Genomic DNA, 15,281 nt, shown 5'->3' with positions numbered 1-15,281 from the left:
ACAACCAAAATTACTCTACCCAGCAAGGATCTCATTCAGATTTGATGGAGAAATTAAAACCTTTACAGACAAGCAAAAGCTAAGAGAATTCAGCACCACCAAACCAGCTTTACAACAAAAGCTAAAGGAACTTTTGTAGGCAGGAATAAAAGAGAAGGAAAAGACCTACCATAACAAACTCAAAACAATTAAGAAAATGGTAATAGGAACATACATATCGATAATTACCTTAAACTCAAATGGATTAAATGTGCCAACCAAAAGACACAGACTGGCTGAATGGATACAAAAACAAGAAGCGCATATATGCTGTCTACAAGAGAGCCACCTCAGACCTAGGGACACATACAGGCTGAAAGTGAGGGGATGGAAAAAGATATTCTATGCAAATGGAAATCAAAAGAAAGCTGGAGTAGCAATTCTCCTATCAGACAAAATAGACTTTAAAACAATGACTATTACAAGAGACAAAGGAAACTACATAATGATCAAGGGATCAATCGACGAAGAAGATATAACAATTGTAAATATTTATGCACCCAACATAGGAGCACCTCAATACATAAGGGAAATGCTAACAACCATAAAAGGGGAAACTGACAGTAACACAATGATACTAGGGGAATTTAACACCTCACTTTCACCAATGGACAGATCATACAAAATGAAAATAAATAAGGAAACACAAGCTTTAAATGATTCATTAGACAAGATGGACTTCTTTGATATTTATAGGACATTCCAACCAAAAACAACAGAATATACTTCCTTCTAAAGTGCTCATGGAACATTCTCCAGGATAGATCATATCTTGGGTCACAAACCAAGCCTTGGTAAATTTAAGAAAAATGAATTCGTATCAAGTATCTTTTCTGACCACAACACTATGAGACTGGATATCAATTACAGGAAAAAATCTGGAAAAGACACAAACACATGGAGGCTAAACAATACACTATTTAAGAACCAAGAGATCACTGAAGAAATAAAAGAGGAAATCAAAAAATACCTAGAAACAAATGACAATGAAAATACGATGACCCAAAACCTATGGGATGCGGCAAAAGCAGTTCTAAGAGGGAAGTTTATAGCAATACAATCCTACCTTAAGAAACAAGAAACATCTCAAATAAACAACCTAACCTTACTCCTAAAGCAATTAGAGAAAGAACAAAAAACCCCCAACGTTAGCAGAAGGAACAAAATCATAAAGATCAGATCAGAAATAAATGAAAAAGAAATGAAGGAAACAATAGCAAAGATCAATAAAACTAAAAGCTGGTTCTTTGAGAAGATAAACAAAATTGATAAACCATAGCCAGACTCATCAAGAACAAAAGGGAGAAGACTCAAATCAACAGAATTACAAGTGAAAAAGAAGTAACAACTGACACTGAAGAAATACAAAGGATCATGAGAGATTACTATAAGCAGCTATATGCCAAAAAAATGGACAACCTGGAAGAAATGAACAAATTCTTAGAAAAGCACAACCTTTGGAGACTGAACCAGGAAGAAATAGAAAATATAAAAAGACCAATCACAAGCACTGAAATTGAAACTGTGATTAAAAATCTTCTAACAAACAAAAGCCCAGGATCAGATGGCTTCACAGGTGAATTCTATCAAACATTTAGAGAAGAGATAACACCTATCCTTCTCAAATTCTTCCAAAATATAGCAGAGGGAGGAACACTCCCAAACTTATCCTATGAGGACACCATCACCGTGATACCAAAACCAGACAAAGATATCACAAGGAAAGAAAACTACAGGCCAATATCACTGATGAACATAGCTGCAAAAATCTTCAACAAAATACTAGCAAACAAAATCCTACAGCACATGAAAAGGATCATACACCATGGTCAAGTGGGATTTATCCCAGGAATGCAAGGATTCTTCAATATATGCAAATCAATCAACGTGATACACCATATTAACAAACTGAAGAATAAAAACCATATGATCATCTCAATAGACGCAGAAAAAGGTTTCAACAAACTTCAACACCAATTTATGATAAAAACACTCCAGAAAGTAGGCATAGAGGGAACTTACCTCAACATAATAAAGGCCATATATGACAAACCCACAGCCAAATCATCCTCAATGGTGAAAAACTGAAACCATTTCCACTAAGATCAGGAAAAAGACAAGGTTGCCCACTCTCACCCCTATTATTCAACATTGTTTTGGAAGTTTTAGCCACAGCAATCAGAGAAGAAGAAGAAATAAAAGGAATCCAAATCGGAAAAGAAGAAGTAAAGCTGTCACTGTTTGCAGATGATGTGATACTATACACAGAGAATCCTAAAGATCCTACCAGAAAACTACTACAGTTAATCAATGAATTTGGTAAAGTAGTAGGATACAAAATAAATGCACAGAAATCTCTTGCATTCCAAATACTAATTATGAAAAATCTGAAAGTGAAATTAAGGAAACACTCCCGTTTACCACTGCAACAAAAAGAATAAAATACTGAGGAATACACCTACCTGAGGAGACAAAACACCTGTACTCAGCAAACTATAAAACACTGATGAAAGAAACTAAATATGATACAAACAGATGGAGAGATATACCATGTTCTTGGTTTGGAAGAATCAACATTGTGAAAATGACTATACTACCCAAAGCAATCTACAGATTCAGTGCAATTCCTATCAAACTACCACTGGCATTTTTCACAGAACTAGAACAAAAAATTTCACAATTTGTATGGAAACAAAAAGACCCCGAATAGCCAAAGCAATCTTGAGAAAGAAAAACGGAGCTGGAGGAATCAGGCTCCCTGACTTCAGACTATACTACAAAGCTACAGTAATCAAGACAGTATGGTACAAGCAAAAAAACAGAAATATAGATCAATGGAAGAGGATAGAAAGCCCAGAGATAACCCCACACACATATGGTCACCTTATATTTGATACAGGAGGCAAGAAGATACAACAGAGAAAATACAGCCTCTTCAATAAGTAAGTGGTGCTGGGAAAACTGGACAGCTACATGTAAAAAAATGAAGTTAGAAAACTCCCTAACACCATACACAAAAAGAAACTCAAAATGGATTAAAGACCTAAATATAAGGCCAGAAACTATCAAACTCTTAGAGGAAAACATAGGCAGAACACTCTATGACATAAATCACAGCAAGATCCTTTTTGACCCACCTCCTAGAGAAATGGAAATAAAAAGAAACAAACGGGACCTAATGAAACTCAAAAGCTTTTTCACAGAAAAGGAAACCATAAATAAGACGAAAAGATAACCCTCAGAATGGGAGAAAATATTTGCAAATGGAGCAACTGACAAAGGATTAATCTCCAAAATTTACAAGCAGCTCATGCAGCTCAATATCAAAAAAACAACCCAATCCAAAAATGGGCAGAAGACCTAAATAGACATTTCTCCAAAGAAGATATACATATTCCTAACAAACACATGAAAGAATGCTCAACACCATTAATCATAAGAGAAATGCAAATCAAAACTACAATGAGGTATCACCTCACACCAGTCAGAATAGCCATCATCAAAAAGTCTACAAACAATAAATGCTGGAGAGGGTGTGGAGAAAAGGGAACCCTCTTGCACTGTTGGTGGGAATGTAAATTGATACAGCCACTATGGAGAACAGTATGGAGGCTCCTTAAAAAACTAAAAATAAAACTACCATATGACCCAGCAATCCAACTACTGGGCATATCCCTGGGAAAACCATAATTCAAAAAGAGTCATGAACCACAATGTTCATTGCAGCTCTATTTACAATAGCCAGGACATGGAAGCAACCTAAGTGTCCATCGACAGATGAATAGATAAAAAAGATATGGCACATATATACAATGGAATATAATTCAGCCATAAAAGGAAACGAAATTGAGTTATTTGTAGTGAGGTGGATGGACCTAGAGTCTGTCATACAGAGTGAAGTAAGTCAGAAAGAGAAAAACAAATACCATATGGTAACACATATATATAGAATCTAAAAAAAAAAAAAAAAAAAAGGTCATGAAGAACCTAGGGGCAAGACAGGAATAAACACGCAGACCTACTAGACAATGGACTTGAAGACATGAGGAAGGGGAAGGGGAAGCTGGGACAAAGTGAGAGAGTGGCATGGATATATATACACTACCAAATGTAAAGCTGATATCTAGTGGGAAGCAGCTGCATAGCACAGGGAGACCAGCTTGGTGCTTTGTGACCCCCTAGAGGGGTGGCATAGGGAGGGTGGGAGGGAGGGAGATGCAAGAGGGAAGAGATATGGGGATATATGTATATGTATAGCTGATTCACTTTGTTATACAGCAGAAACTAACACACCATTGTAAAGCAATTATACTCCAATAAAGATGTTAAAAAATTAAATTAAATTAAATTTTAAAAAGGTAAACCAAAGGTACATTACAACTGCAACCCAAGCTCAACCCTGATCAATCCATGATTGGATTAAGATGATAAGGCCCAAACCACAACCCACCCACTCATTCTAGCTACTTAGTAAGGGAAAGGATGAATTGATTCTGGTGGCTGTTGATATCATTTGGAACCTCTACATATTTTAAAGACAATGTCTAATATATACCAAAAAATGGTAGGAAGAGATAGGACCATATGACTGAAAACAACAGCAAAAAAACCGAAAAACCAAAACCTCAGAAACAAATCGAACCAATATGTAGGTGAACTACACATAGGCATTAATAAATGTCTTTAAAAGAACTGTAGAGGAGGATCAGGATAGTGGATTAAGAGGACATGGAGCTCACATTTCCCCATGAACTCATCAAAATACATCTACATGTTGAACAATTCTCACTGAAAACTAACTGGAAACTGGCAGAAGGAATCCGGTACAAACAAGGCTGTAAGAAAGATACACAGGTAGTCAGGCAGAATGGGAAGAACGTGACCGGGTTGGGCCCTGTGTTCCTGGGAGGTGACTCAGAGTAACAGGAAGAATACATGGGTGGACACCTGCCCTGGGGAGTGAGTGGTGAGAGCCACAGATTGGATGCCCAAGTCTGGGGTCCTGTGCAGGAGAGACAAGACTCCTTGGCTGGTTGGAGGACCACTGGGACTAACAGGGGGGTAGTGGGAAGCCTGAACACTGCTCATGAAGAGCACATGAGTGCTGGGTTGCCCTCAAGGCAGGGTGGAAAGAGTTCTGCTCTAGTGGCTGCCAGGTTTCCCACAACCGCCTCAGTGCGTGCCTCAGCCTGAGCCGAGCCAATGCACCAGTGCTGCTCACTCCATGTCACAGCAGGGCATTAAATCTGGGGTGGTCATGACCAGGGAGAAAACTCGATCTTGGGATGCAGAGACAACCTGGTCTTTGGGTGGAGCCTGGGTGGGATTGGGGTCATTGTTAATGCTTACTCAAGCAGAACATCACAAGCAGCCCAAATCTCTGATGGCAGCACTCGAACATAGCTCAACTCCTGATACTGAAAGTCCACATAGACAACAACAGCTCTATAGTGTGGTTCCACAACAGGGCAGGGGCAGCAGGGACGGGGGCAGTAACCAGCTGTGAGGGAAACAATTGTGGGAACCTATACAGGCAGTGTATCAGAGACAGCTTGAACCTCTGTCTGCAATCAACACAGGCCAAGAGACCCTATGGACCCAACTTACTTCAGCACTTCCCGCCACTTGGGCAAGGCTCTCAGTGTGGAAAAAGGGGGAAGCACAAAGGGAACAGAGCTGGCCCAGGCCAGACCCTCAGGGCTTCTGCTCCAGGAATTTGGGATCAGACCCCACCCCTCATAGGGTGGTCATGGCCATTGAGCAGAGGGGAAGTCCCACTTCACACCTGGTGCCAGCTCTAGCTCCTCCATCTCTAGCCCCACTCCCTACCAAGCTGATAGCTACCAGCACATCCTGAGGAAAGATGTGACTTGTTTCCACACCAAATCCAGCTCTCCCACCAAAGGCACTGGGCACACATAGGGATGCTGCCACATAAGAACACCCCTTCAAGACCACAATAGGTAACTGTTTCACCTAAACTCATAGAAACAGAGAAAGTTAAGCAAAATGCAATGGCAGAAGAACTGTTCTCAATTGAAAGAGCAAGAAAAAACAGCTGAAAAAAAAAATGAAACATAAATAAACGATTTACCTGAAGAAGAATTCAAACCATTGGTTATAAAAAATGTTAACTGAATTAGGGGAAAGAATCTATCTATACACTAATAACTTTAATAAGAAACTAGAAAGTATTTTAAAAGACCCAATCAGAAATGAAGAATTCAACAGCTGAAATTAAAAGCACACTAGGAGGAATGAATAGCAAACTAAGTGATACAGAAGAATGCATAAGTGATCTGGTAGAATAATGTAAATCACCCAATCAGAACAGCAAAAGAAAAGAGCAAATTGTAAAAAATGAAAACATCTAGGAGTTCTCTGGTATATACTACTAAAGAAAATCAACAAAACCACAAGGGAAGAAACAAAGAGAAGAAAAAATGAACAGAGAAGAACTACATGAACAAGCAGAAAATAAGTGACAAAATGGCAATAAGTACATACCTATTAATAATTACTTTAAATATCAATGGACAAATGCTCCCTCAAAGGACACAGGGTGGCTGATTAAATGAAAAAACAAGACCCTTCTATATGTCGCCTAAGAAACTCACATACACAAAGAAGGTGAGGAAATGAAAAAAGATATTTTACGCAAATGGGAACAATAAGAAAGCCGGGGTAACAATACTCGCTTCAGACAAAATAGACTTTCAAACAAAGCTATCACAAAAGACAAAGAAGGGCATTATATGATGATAAAGGGATCAATACAAGACAAGGATATTACACTCAGTGTAATATTAGGGGCACCTAAATATATAAAGCAAATATTCACAGACATAGAGGGAGAAATTGATGACAATACCATAACAATAGGGAACTTTCATACCTCACTTACATCAATGAACATATGATCCAGACAGAAAATCAATCATATAACAGTGGTCTTAAATGACACACTTGAACAGTTAAACTTAAAAGATATCTACAGGACATTTCATCCAAAAACAGCAGAATACACATTCCTTTCAAGTGCACATGGAACATTCTCCAGGACAGATCACACACTGGGCCACAAAATAAGGCTGAACAAATTTAAGGAGATAGATATTAATATCAAGCATTTTCCCCCACTACAATGGTATAAAATTAGAACTCAATTACAGGAAGAAAAATGGGGAAAAGCATGAACATGTGGAGACTAAACAACATGCTACTAAAAAACCACCTGGTCAATGAAGAAATCAAAGAGGAAATCAGAAAATACGTTGAGACAAAGGAAAAAGGAAACACAACACTCCAAAATCTATGAGGTGCAGCAAAAGCAGTTCTAAGGGGGACGTTTATAGCAATACAGGCCTTCCTCAAGAAATACGTAAAACCTCAAATAAAGTACCTCACCAACCACTTAAAGAAATTAGAAAAAGACAAAGGCCAAAGTCATCAGAAGGAAGGAAATAATAAAGATTAGAGAGGAAATAAATAAAATAAAGATCAAGAAACAACAGAAAAGAGGGAAAGAGGGAGGGGCAAGACAGGAGAAAGGGATTAAGAGATACAAAACTACTATGTATAAAATAGATAAGCAACAAGGATATATCATATAGCACATGGAATTATAGCCATTATCTCATAATAACTTTTACTGGAGAAAAATCTGTAAAAATACTGAATCACTATGCTGTACACCTGAAACTAATATAATATTGTAACTTTTTTTTTTGGCTGCACCGTGAGGCATTCGGGATTTTAGTTCCCTGACGAGGGATCAAACCCATGTCCCTTGAATTGGGAGCACAGAGTCGTAACCACTGGACTGCCAGGGAAGTCCCTAATATAATATTGTAAATCAACTATACTTCAATTTTTAAAAGTCTGTGATAAATATGCTCAAGAAAATAGAGAAAAGATAGACAAATTGGAAAAAGGATGGAGAATTTCACCAGAAATTTGAGGATATAAAAAAATTTAACTGGACATTCTAGAATTAAAAAATACATATCTAAAATTCTAACTCCTAATTTTCTATTCTACTTCTACCAAGGCATTCATTATATGTTTGTACTAATTACCTTGAAGTTAGGAGGGATATAAGTAGCATAATATTAGGAACCATTTCCAGAATAAACAAAATGCAAATGTCAATGAGAAAATGAGAAAGAGGTCTTTAAATCTTGTTAAGGGATGATAATTATAGTGTGAGCTTTTATATCCACAGCTTTCTGGCTAGTTAAAGCAGAAACAAACATATTTTACCAATCTAGATTTTAAGAAACCTTTTTTCTATATGATGGACAAAGTAAAAGCAATGGTCACTTACAGGAAGGTGTGTGAAGACAGCAAAGGTGCTACGGAGAAAGGCAATGAGGTCTACTAGGTAATCACTAGCTTTGTTGCCCAAATCTCCTGTCATCCAGTCATAGTCAGCCAGCTGTAGAAACTGGTCAATCTTCTGGTTTAAGTTGGTATAAATCTCTTCTTCAGCTGCATGTCTGGCATCCTGTGAAATACGGAATTTGAATAGTCATTCAAAATTCCAGTATAAGCAAAGCAGAAATCTCTGCTTGGAGACATCTCAAACTAAGTAACATAATTGAGAATATCAAGTAATATCACAGTCTCCATTAATTTTTCTTGTTTTCAAAAGCTCAGTAGAGTCCTTTCTATTTTGTATCTGCAAGACAAATTATTATATTGATTCACCAAATAGAGAAACTGCCTTCACTGCCCTCAGCTATCTGCATCCTGTACCTTATTACCTATGTTTAAAACTACACTCATTCTCAGGATCCTGTTCTCTTTCTTCTCTTCTGGAATTCCAAGAACCTCCCTTCCTGCAATATCAACCTCTCTTATAGTTGCTAGTCTCTTCACTTTGCTTATTTTAAGTATCCTGAAGTTTCTAATTTAATGCTGTATGTTCCCACTAGTTACTATCCTACCTTTCTAGATTCTTTATAATCAAGTTTCTTCAAAGATTGGCACACATTTCCTAAAATATGCTCTAATTAACAACAGTCCTGAAAAATGCTTAAATGACAGAAAAAAGTTCCTAGATCAATTAAGTCTGAGAACCCCAGTTTAAAAGAGTCTTGATTTACACTGGCATATAAAAGGCTCTAAGAAGTGTTATGGGACTAAAGCTCCAAGAAAAACATTTTTAGGAGAAAACAGTCTACGCTGCAATCTAACAATCCATCAACATGGACTGGTCCAGGGTAATCCATGACCGCCAGGCTACCATATCCAATATCCATTTTTCAGTCTCATCTTACCCTGTTCTCTGTTGGCTTTCAGGACATAGTTTTACTTTTACTTTTCTGGCCTCTAATCCTCTCACTTCCGCTGGATGATTTCATCACCTCCTATGGCTTCCACTATATCTGTCCAAACCCTTTCTTCTTAAAGACCCATATTTCTGATTGTTTCCTGCATTATGGCTCACAGAAACTTTGAATATTGTAAGTCCAGGACAAGAATAATCATAATTCCCACTCTTCATCTGTTCATTTCAGGCCAAGGCAGAGATTTAAGCAACATATTAGATTCCATTCATTCCTTCATAGGCACGGTGTCCTATAAATTCTACCCCCAAAACTTTACTCGAACTCATACCCGCCTCTCCATTTTCACCTTTTTAATGGCTGCATAATTTTACAGGTATTTACATACTATAATATAGGCATTGACTATGTTTACTTATATGAACACAGTTCTAAGAGCATTTCTCTGCTTACGTATTTACTTACTTGTACGATAATTTAATATTGTCCTTGAATTCCCATTTTACTAAGTTTTCTTTTAATTAATAAACATTATTTTCTAGAAATCTGGGCTTAAAGAAAAATTGAGCAGAAAGTACAGAGCATTTCCAGATACTGCCCGCCATTCCCTTCCCACTGTTTCCCCTATTTAAAAAACCTTGCATTAGTGTGGAACATTTGTTACAATAGATGAACTGATATTGATATTTTATTATTAACTAAAGTTCACAGTTTGCATCAGGGTTTACTATTTGTGTTGTACAGTTCCACGGGTACTTACAAATGGATAATGTCATGTATTCACTATTACAGAATCGTACAGAATAGTTTTCTTGTCATAAAAATCCACTCTACTCTATCCATCCCTCCCTTGCTCATCCCCCAAATCCTGGAAACAAACCATCTTTTTACTTTCTCCAGAACTTTGCCTTTCTACAATGTGTTATACTGGGAACCATGTATGTAGCTGATTGGCTTATTTTACTTAGCAATGTGCAGTTAATTTTCCTCCATGTCTTTTTATGGCTTGATATTCATTCCTTTTCATCACTGAATAATATTCCATTGTCAGGATGTATCATAGTTTGTTTATCCATTTACCTATTGAAGGACATCTTGATAGCTTCTAAGTGTAGTCAATTTTGAATAATGCTACTGTAATGATTTATGTGTAAGTTTTTGTGTAGCTTAACATTTCAATTCACTTGGATAGTTACCAAGACGCATGACTGGTGAATTGCATGGGAAGACTATTTCTGTTTAGCCTTGTAAGAAACTGACAAACTGTCTTCCAAAATAACATTACCATTTTGTATTAGCACCAGCAATGAATGAGAGCTGCTATTGCTCCAGCATTTGTTGTCAGTGTTTTCAGTTTTAGTCTTTTTAAGAGTTGTACAATGGTATCACTGTTGTTTTAACTTATAACTCCCTCTCCATCCTTTGGTGTGGTATCTATTCAGATCTTTTGCCCATTTTTAAAGTGAGCCCACATTAAACCCACTTTTTAATTTTCTTATTGTTGACTTTTACCCATTCTTTGTATATTTTGGATATGTCCTTTATTAGATATGCATTTTACAAACATTTTCTCCTTCTTTTCATTCTTTTAACAGTGTCTTTTCTACAGCAGAAGTTTTTCATTTTAATGAAGTCCATCTTATCAGTATTTTCTTTGATGGACTGTGTTCTGGTTGCTGTACCTTAAGTCATAGTGAAACCCAAGGTTACCAACATTTTCCCTTATGTTATCTTCTAAGAGTTTTATAGTGCTGTGTTTCACACGTAAGTCTGTGATCCCCTTTGAGTTAATTTTTAACTCAATTAACTCAATTTTTTTTGAGTTTAACTCAAACTCAAATTTTTAACTCAATTTTAAAGTGTAACATCTGTGTCTAGGTTCATTTTTTTTTCTTTTTTGCAGGTGGATGTCGAGTTGTTTCAACATTTATTGAAAACACTTTCATTTCTCCATTAAACTGAGTTTACTGCATGTCAACAATCAGTTGACTATATTTGCGAGAGTCTATTTCTGGGCTCCTGTGTTGTTCCCTTGACCTAATTATCGTTTTTTGTTTTTTTTTTTTTCCCAATACCACACTGTCTTGATTACTGTAGCTTTATAATAAGTCTTGAAGTCAGGTAGTGTCAGTTCTCCAACATTGTTCTTCTCCGTCAATATTGTGTTGACTATTCTGGGTGTTTTGCCTCTCCACATAAACTTCAGAAACAATATGTCAATATCCACAAAATGAGTTCCTGGAATTTGGACTGGGACTGAATCTTTAGATTAAGTTGAAAAGAACTGATATCTTGATAAAATATTGAATCTTCTTATCCACGAATATGGAACATATCTCCACTTATTTAGATCTTACTTCTTTGATTCCTTTTTATCAGAGTTTTACAGGTTTTCTCACATAGATCTTGTTTATCTTGTTAGGTTTATATCTATTTCTTTTTTCAATGTTAATGTAAATAGCATTATGTTTTTAATTACAAATTCCAGTTATTTGTTACTGGTATAATGATAAAGCAAATAACTTTTGTATACCAATTTTATATGCTGAACCTTGCTACATTCATTTATTACTTCCAGCAGTCTTTTTGTTATTGTTAATTCTTTCATATTTTCTACTTAGACAATCATGTCATCTGTAAACTAAGTCAGTTTTATCTCTGTCTTCCCAGTCTGTAAGTCTTTTATTTCATGGCTTACTGAATGTTGAATAAGAGTGGTATAAAAGGACATTCCGGCCTTTTTCATGATTTTAGCAGGAAAGTTTCTAGTTTCTCACTATCAGGTATGATGTTATTTGTAGGACTTTTGTAGATGTTCTTTACCAAGTTGAGGGCATTCCCCTTCTATTATAGTTAGCTGAGAGGTTTTTATCATGAATAGGTGTTGGATTTTGTCAAATGCATTTTCTATATCTATTAATATGATTCTATAATTGTTCTTCTTTAGCCCATTAATGTGATGAATTACAATACTTGATATTTGATGTTGAGTAAGTCTTGCAGACCCACTTGGTGGTAGTTTATAATTCTGATACATTGTTGGATTCAATTTCATAATATTTTGTTGAGGATTCTGCATCTAAGTTCATGAGAAATATTAGTCTATAGCTTTCCTTTCCTGCGATGTCTGGCTGGTATTATGGTAATGCTAGCCTCATAGAGTGAGTTACGTAGTATTCTCTCTGCTTCTATTTCCTGGAAAATATTATAGAGAAGTGGTGAAATTTCATCCTTAAATATTAGGTAGAATTTCTTTCAGCTTAATTAGCATATAACTGCCAAGTTGTCAGATATTTAAAATGAAAAACATAATGACTAAATATAGGTATACACTGCAAAAGGATTCCCGACATCAAGTTATTTAACACAGCTATCATCTCACATATTTACTTTTTTGTTTGTTTGTTTTGGTGAGAACACTGAAGTTCTACTCTCTTAGCAATTATCATTTATACAATAGTGTAATCAACTATAGTCACATTGTTATATACTAGATGCTCAGACTATTCATCTTACAATTGAAAGTTTGTATCCTTTTATCAACCTCTATTTCTTTACCCCCCAGCCCTGGCAATAATGTTTCTACTCTCTGTTTCTATGAGTTCAACTTTTTTTGTTAGATTCCACATATAAATGATACCATGAAGTATTTGTCTATCTGGTTTATTTCATTTTGCATAATGCCTTCTAGGTTCATCCATGTTTTTGCAACTGATCAGGATTTTCTTCTTTTTTTAATGGCTGAATAATATTCCACTGTGTGTATGTGGTGTGTGTGTGTGTGTGTGTGTGTGTGTGTGTGTGTGTGTGTGTGTGTGTAACTTAGCTATTCATCCATTAAGAGACACTTAGGTTGTTTCCATATCTTGACTACTTTGATTAATGCTGTAATGAATGTGAAAGTATACATAACTCTTCAAGATATTGATTCCTTTGAATATAGACCCAGAAGTAGAATTGCTGGATCATATGGTAGTTCTATTTTTGATTTTTTGAGGAACCTCCATACTGTTTTCCATAGTGGCTGTACCAGCTTACATTCCCACCAACAGTACACAAGGGCTCCCTTTTCTCCACATCCTTGCCAGCATTTGTTATCTCTTGTGTCTCTTTTTCTTAATAGAAGTATAGTCGATTTACAATGTTAAGTTAGTTTCTGGTGTACAGCAAAGTATAGCTATACATATATTTTATACACACACACACACACACACACACACACACACACACACACATATATATTCTTTTCCATTATGGTTTATTACAAGATAGTGAATATAGTCCCCTGTGCTATACAGTAGAACTTTTTTATCTATTTTATATATAGTAGTTTGTATCTGCTAATCCCAAACTCCTAATTTATCCTTCCCCCATCCCCTTTCCCCCTTGGTAACCATAAGTTTGTTTCCTATGTCTGTGGGTCTACTTCTGTTTTGTAAATAAGTTCATTTGTATCATATTTTGGATTCCACATATAAGTGATATATGGCATTTGCCTTTCTCTGTCCGATTTACTTTATTTACTAGTATGATAATCTCTAGATCCATCCATGTCGCTGCAAATGGCATTATTTCGTTCTTTTTTATGGCTGAGTAGTATTCCATTGTATATATATACCACATCTTCTTTAACCATTGATCTGTTGATGGACATTTAGGTTGCTTCCATGACCTGGCTATTGTAAATAGTGCACTATGAACACTGGGGTGCAAGTATATTTTCAAATTAGAATTTTCTCTGGATATATACCCTATCTCTTATCTTTTTGATGATACCACTCTACATGTAAGGTAATATCTCATTGTAGTTTTGATTTGCATTTCCTTAAAGATTTGTGATGTTGAACATCTTTTCATTTACATGTTGCTCATTTGTATGTCTTCTTTGGAAAAATGTCTATTCAGTTCCTCTGCCCATTTTTTAATCAGATTGTTTTTTTGCTATTGAGTTGTATGAGTTCTTTGTGTTTTTTGGATATTAACCCCTTACCAGATATATGATTTGCAAATATTTTCTCCCATTCAATTGGTTGCTTTTTCATTCTGTTGATGGTTTCTTTGCTGTACAGAAAGTTTTTAGTTTGATGAAGTCCCACTTGTTTATTCTTGATTTTATTGCCTTCGCTTTTGGTGTCAACTCCAAAAAATCATCTCCAAGACCAATGTCAAAGAAGTTACCCTCTATGTTTTCTTCTAGGAGTGTTATGGATTCAGTCTTACATTCAAGTCTCTAATCCATTTTGATTTGATTTGTGTCTATGGTATAAGACAGAGATCCAGTTTCATTCTTTTGCATGTGCCTGTCCAGTTTCACCAAACCCACTTATTTAAGAAACTATCCTTTCCTCATTGTATATTCTTGGCCCCTTTGTCATAAATTAATCGACCATATATGTATAGGTTTATTTCTGGGATCTTCAATCTGTTCCATTTATCTATGTGTCTGTTTGTAGGTCAATACCATACTGTCTTCATTACGATAGCTTTATAACATAATTTGAAATCAGGAAGTGTGTTGTTTCCAGCTTTGTTCTTTCTCAAGATTGCTTTGGATTTTCAGAGTCTTTTGTGGTTCCACACAAATTTTAATATTATTTTTTCAATTTCTGTAAAAAAAGTACCATTTTGATAGGGATTGCATTGAATCTGTAGTTCACTTTGGGTAGCTTGGACATTTTAACAATATTAATTCTTCCAATTAATGAACATTGAATATCTTTCCATTTACTTGTGTCTTGTTCAACTTCTTTCAACTGGGCCTGGTGTTTTCTATTTTCGAAAGCCATTAATTATTGATTCAATTTCTTCAACAGATATAAGGTTATTTAGATTATTACTCCTTGTGTGAGTTTTGGTAAATTGTGTCTCTGAAAAAATTATGTAGGTTGTTAATTTGTGGATATAGAGTTGTTCATAATATGCCCTTATTAATATTTTAATGTCCATGGAATC

At 35.8% G+C, this 15,281-nt stretch overlaps 1 protein-coding gene across 1 annotated transcript in view; it reads right to left on the bottom strand.

Moving 5' to 3' along the window:
- Window positions 1-15,281, bottom strand: part of EXOC6B (exocyst complex component 6B) — a 712,247-nt gene that overhangs the window by 266,524 nt on the left and 430,442 nt on the right. The window contains exon 18 of the mRNA XM_060169979.1: window positions 8,366-8,545. Coding sequence (XP_060025962.1) covers window positions 8,366-8,545 — 180 coding nt within the window. The remainder of the gene's footprint in view (window positions 1-8,365; window positions 8,546-15,281) is intronic.

This window comes from Lagenorhynchus albirostris, chromosome 13 (genome assembly GCF_949774975.1).
Source record: "Lagenorhynchus albirostris chromosome 13, mLagAlb1.1, whole genome shotgun sequence".
Classification (NCBI taxonomy): Eukaryota; Metazoa; Chordata; class Mammalia; order Artiodactyla; family Delphinidae; genus Lagenorhynchus; species Lagenorhynchus albirostris.
This window is presented reverse-complemented; position numbering and strand designations above follow the sequence as displayed.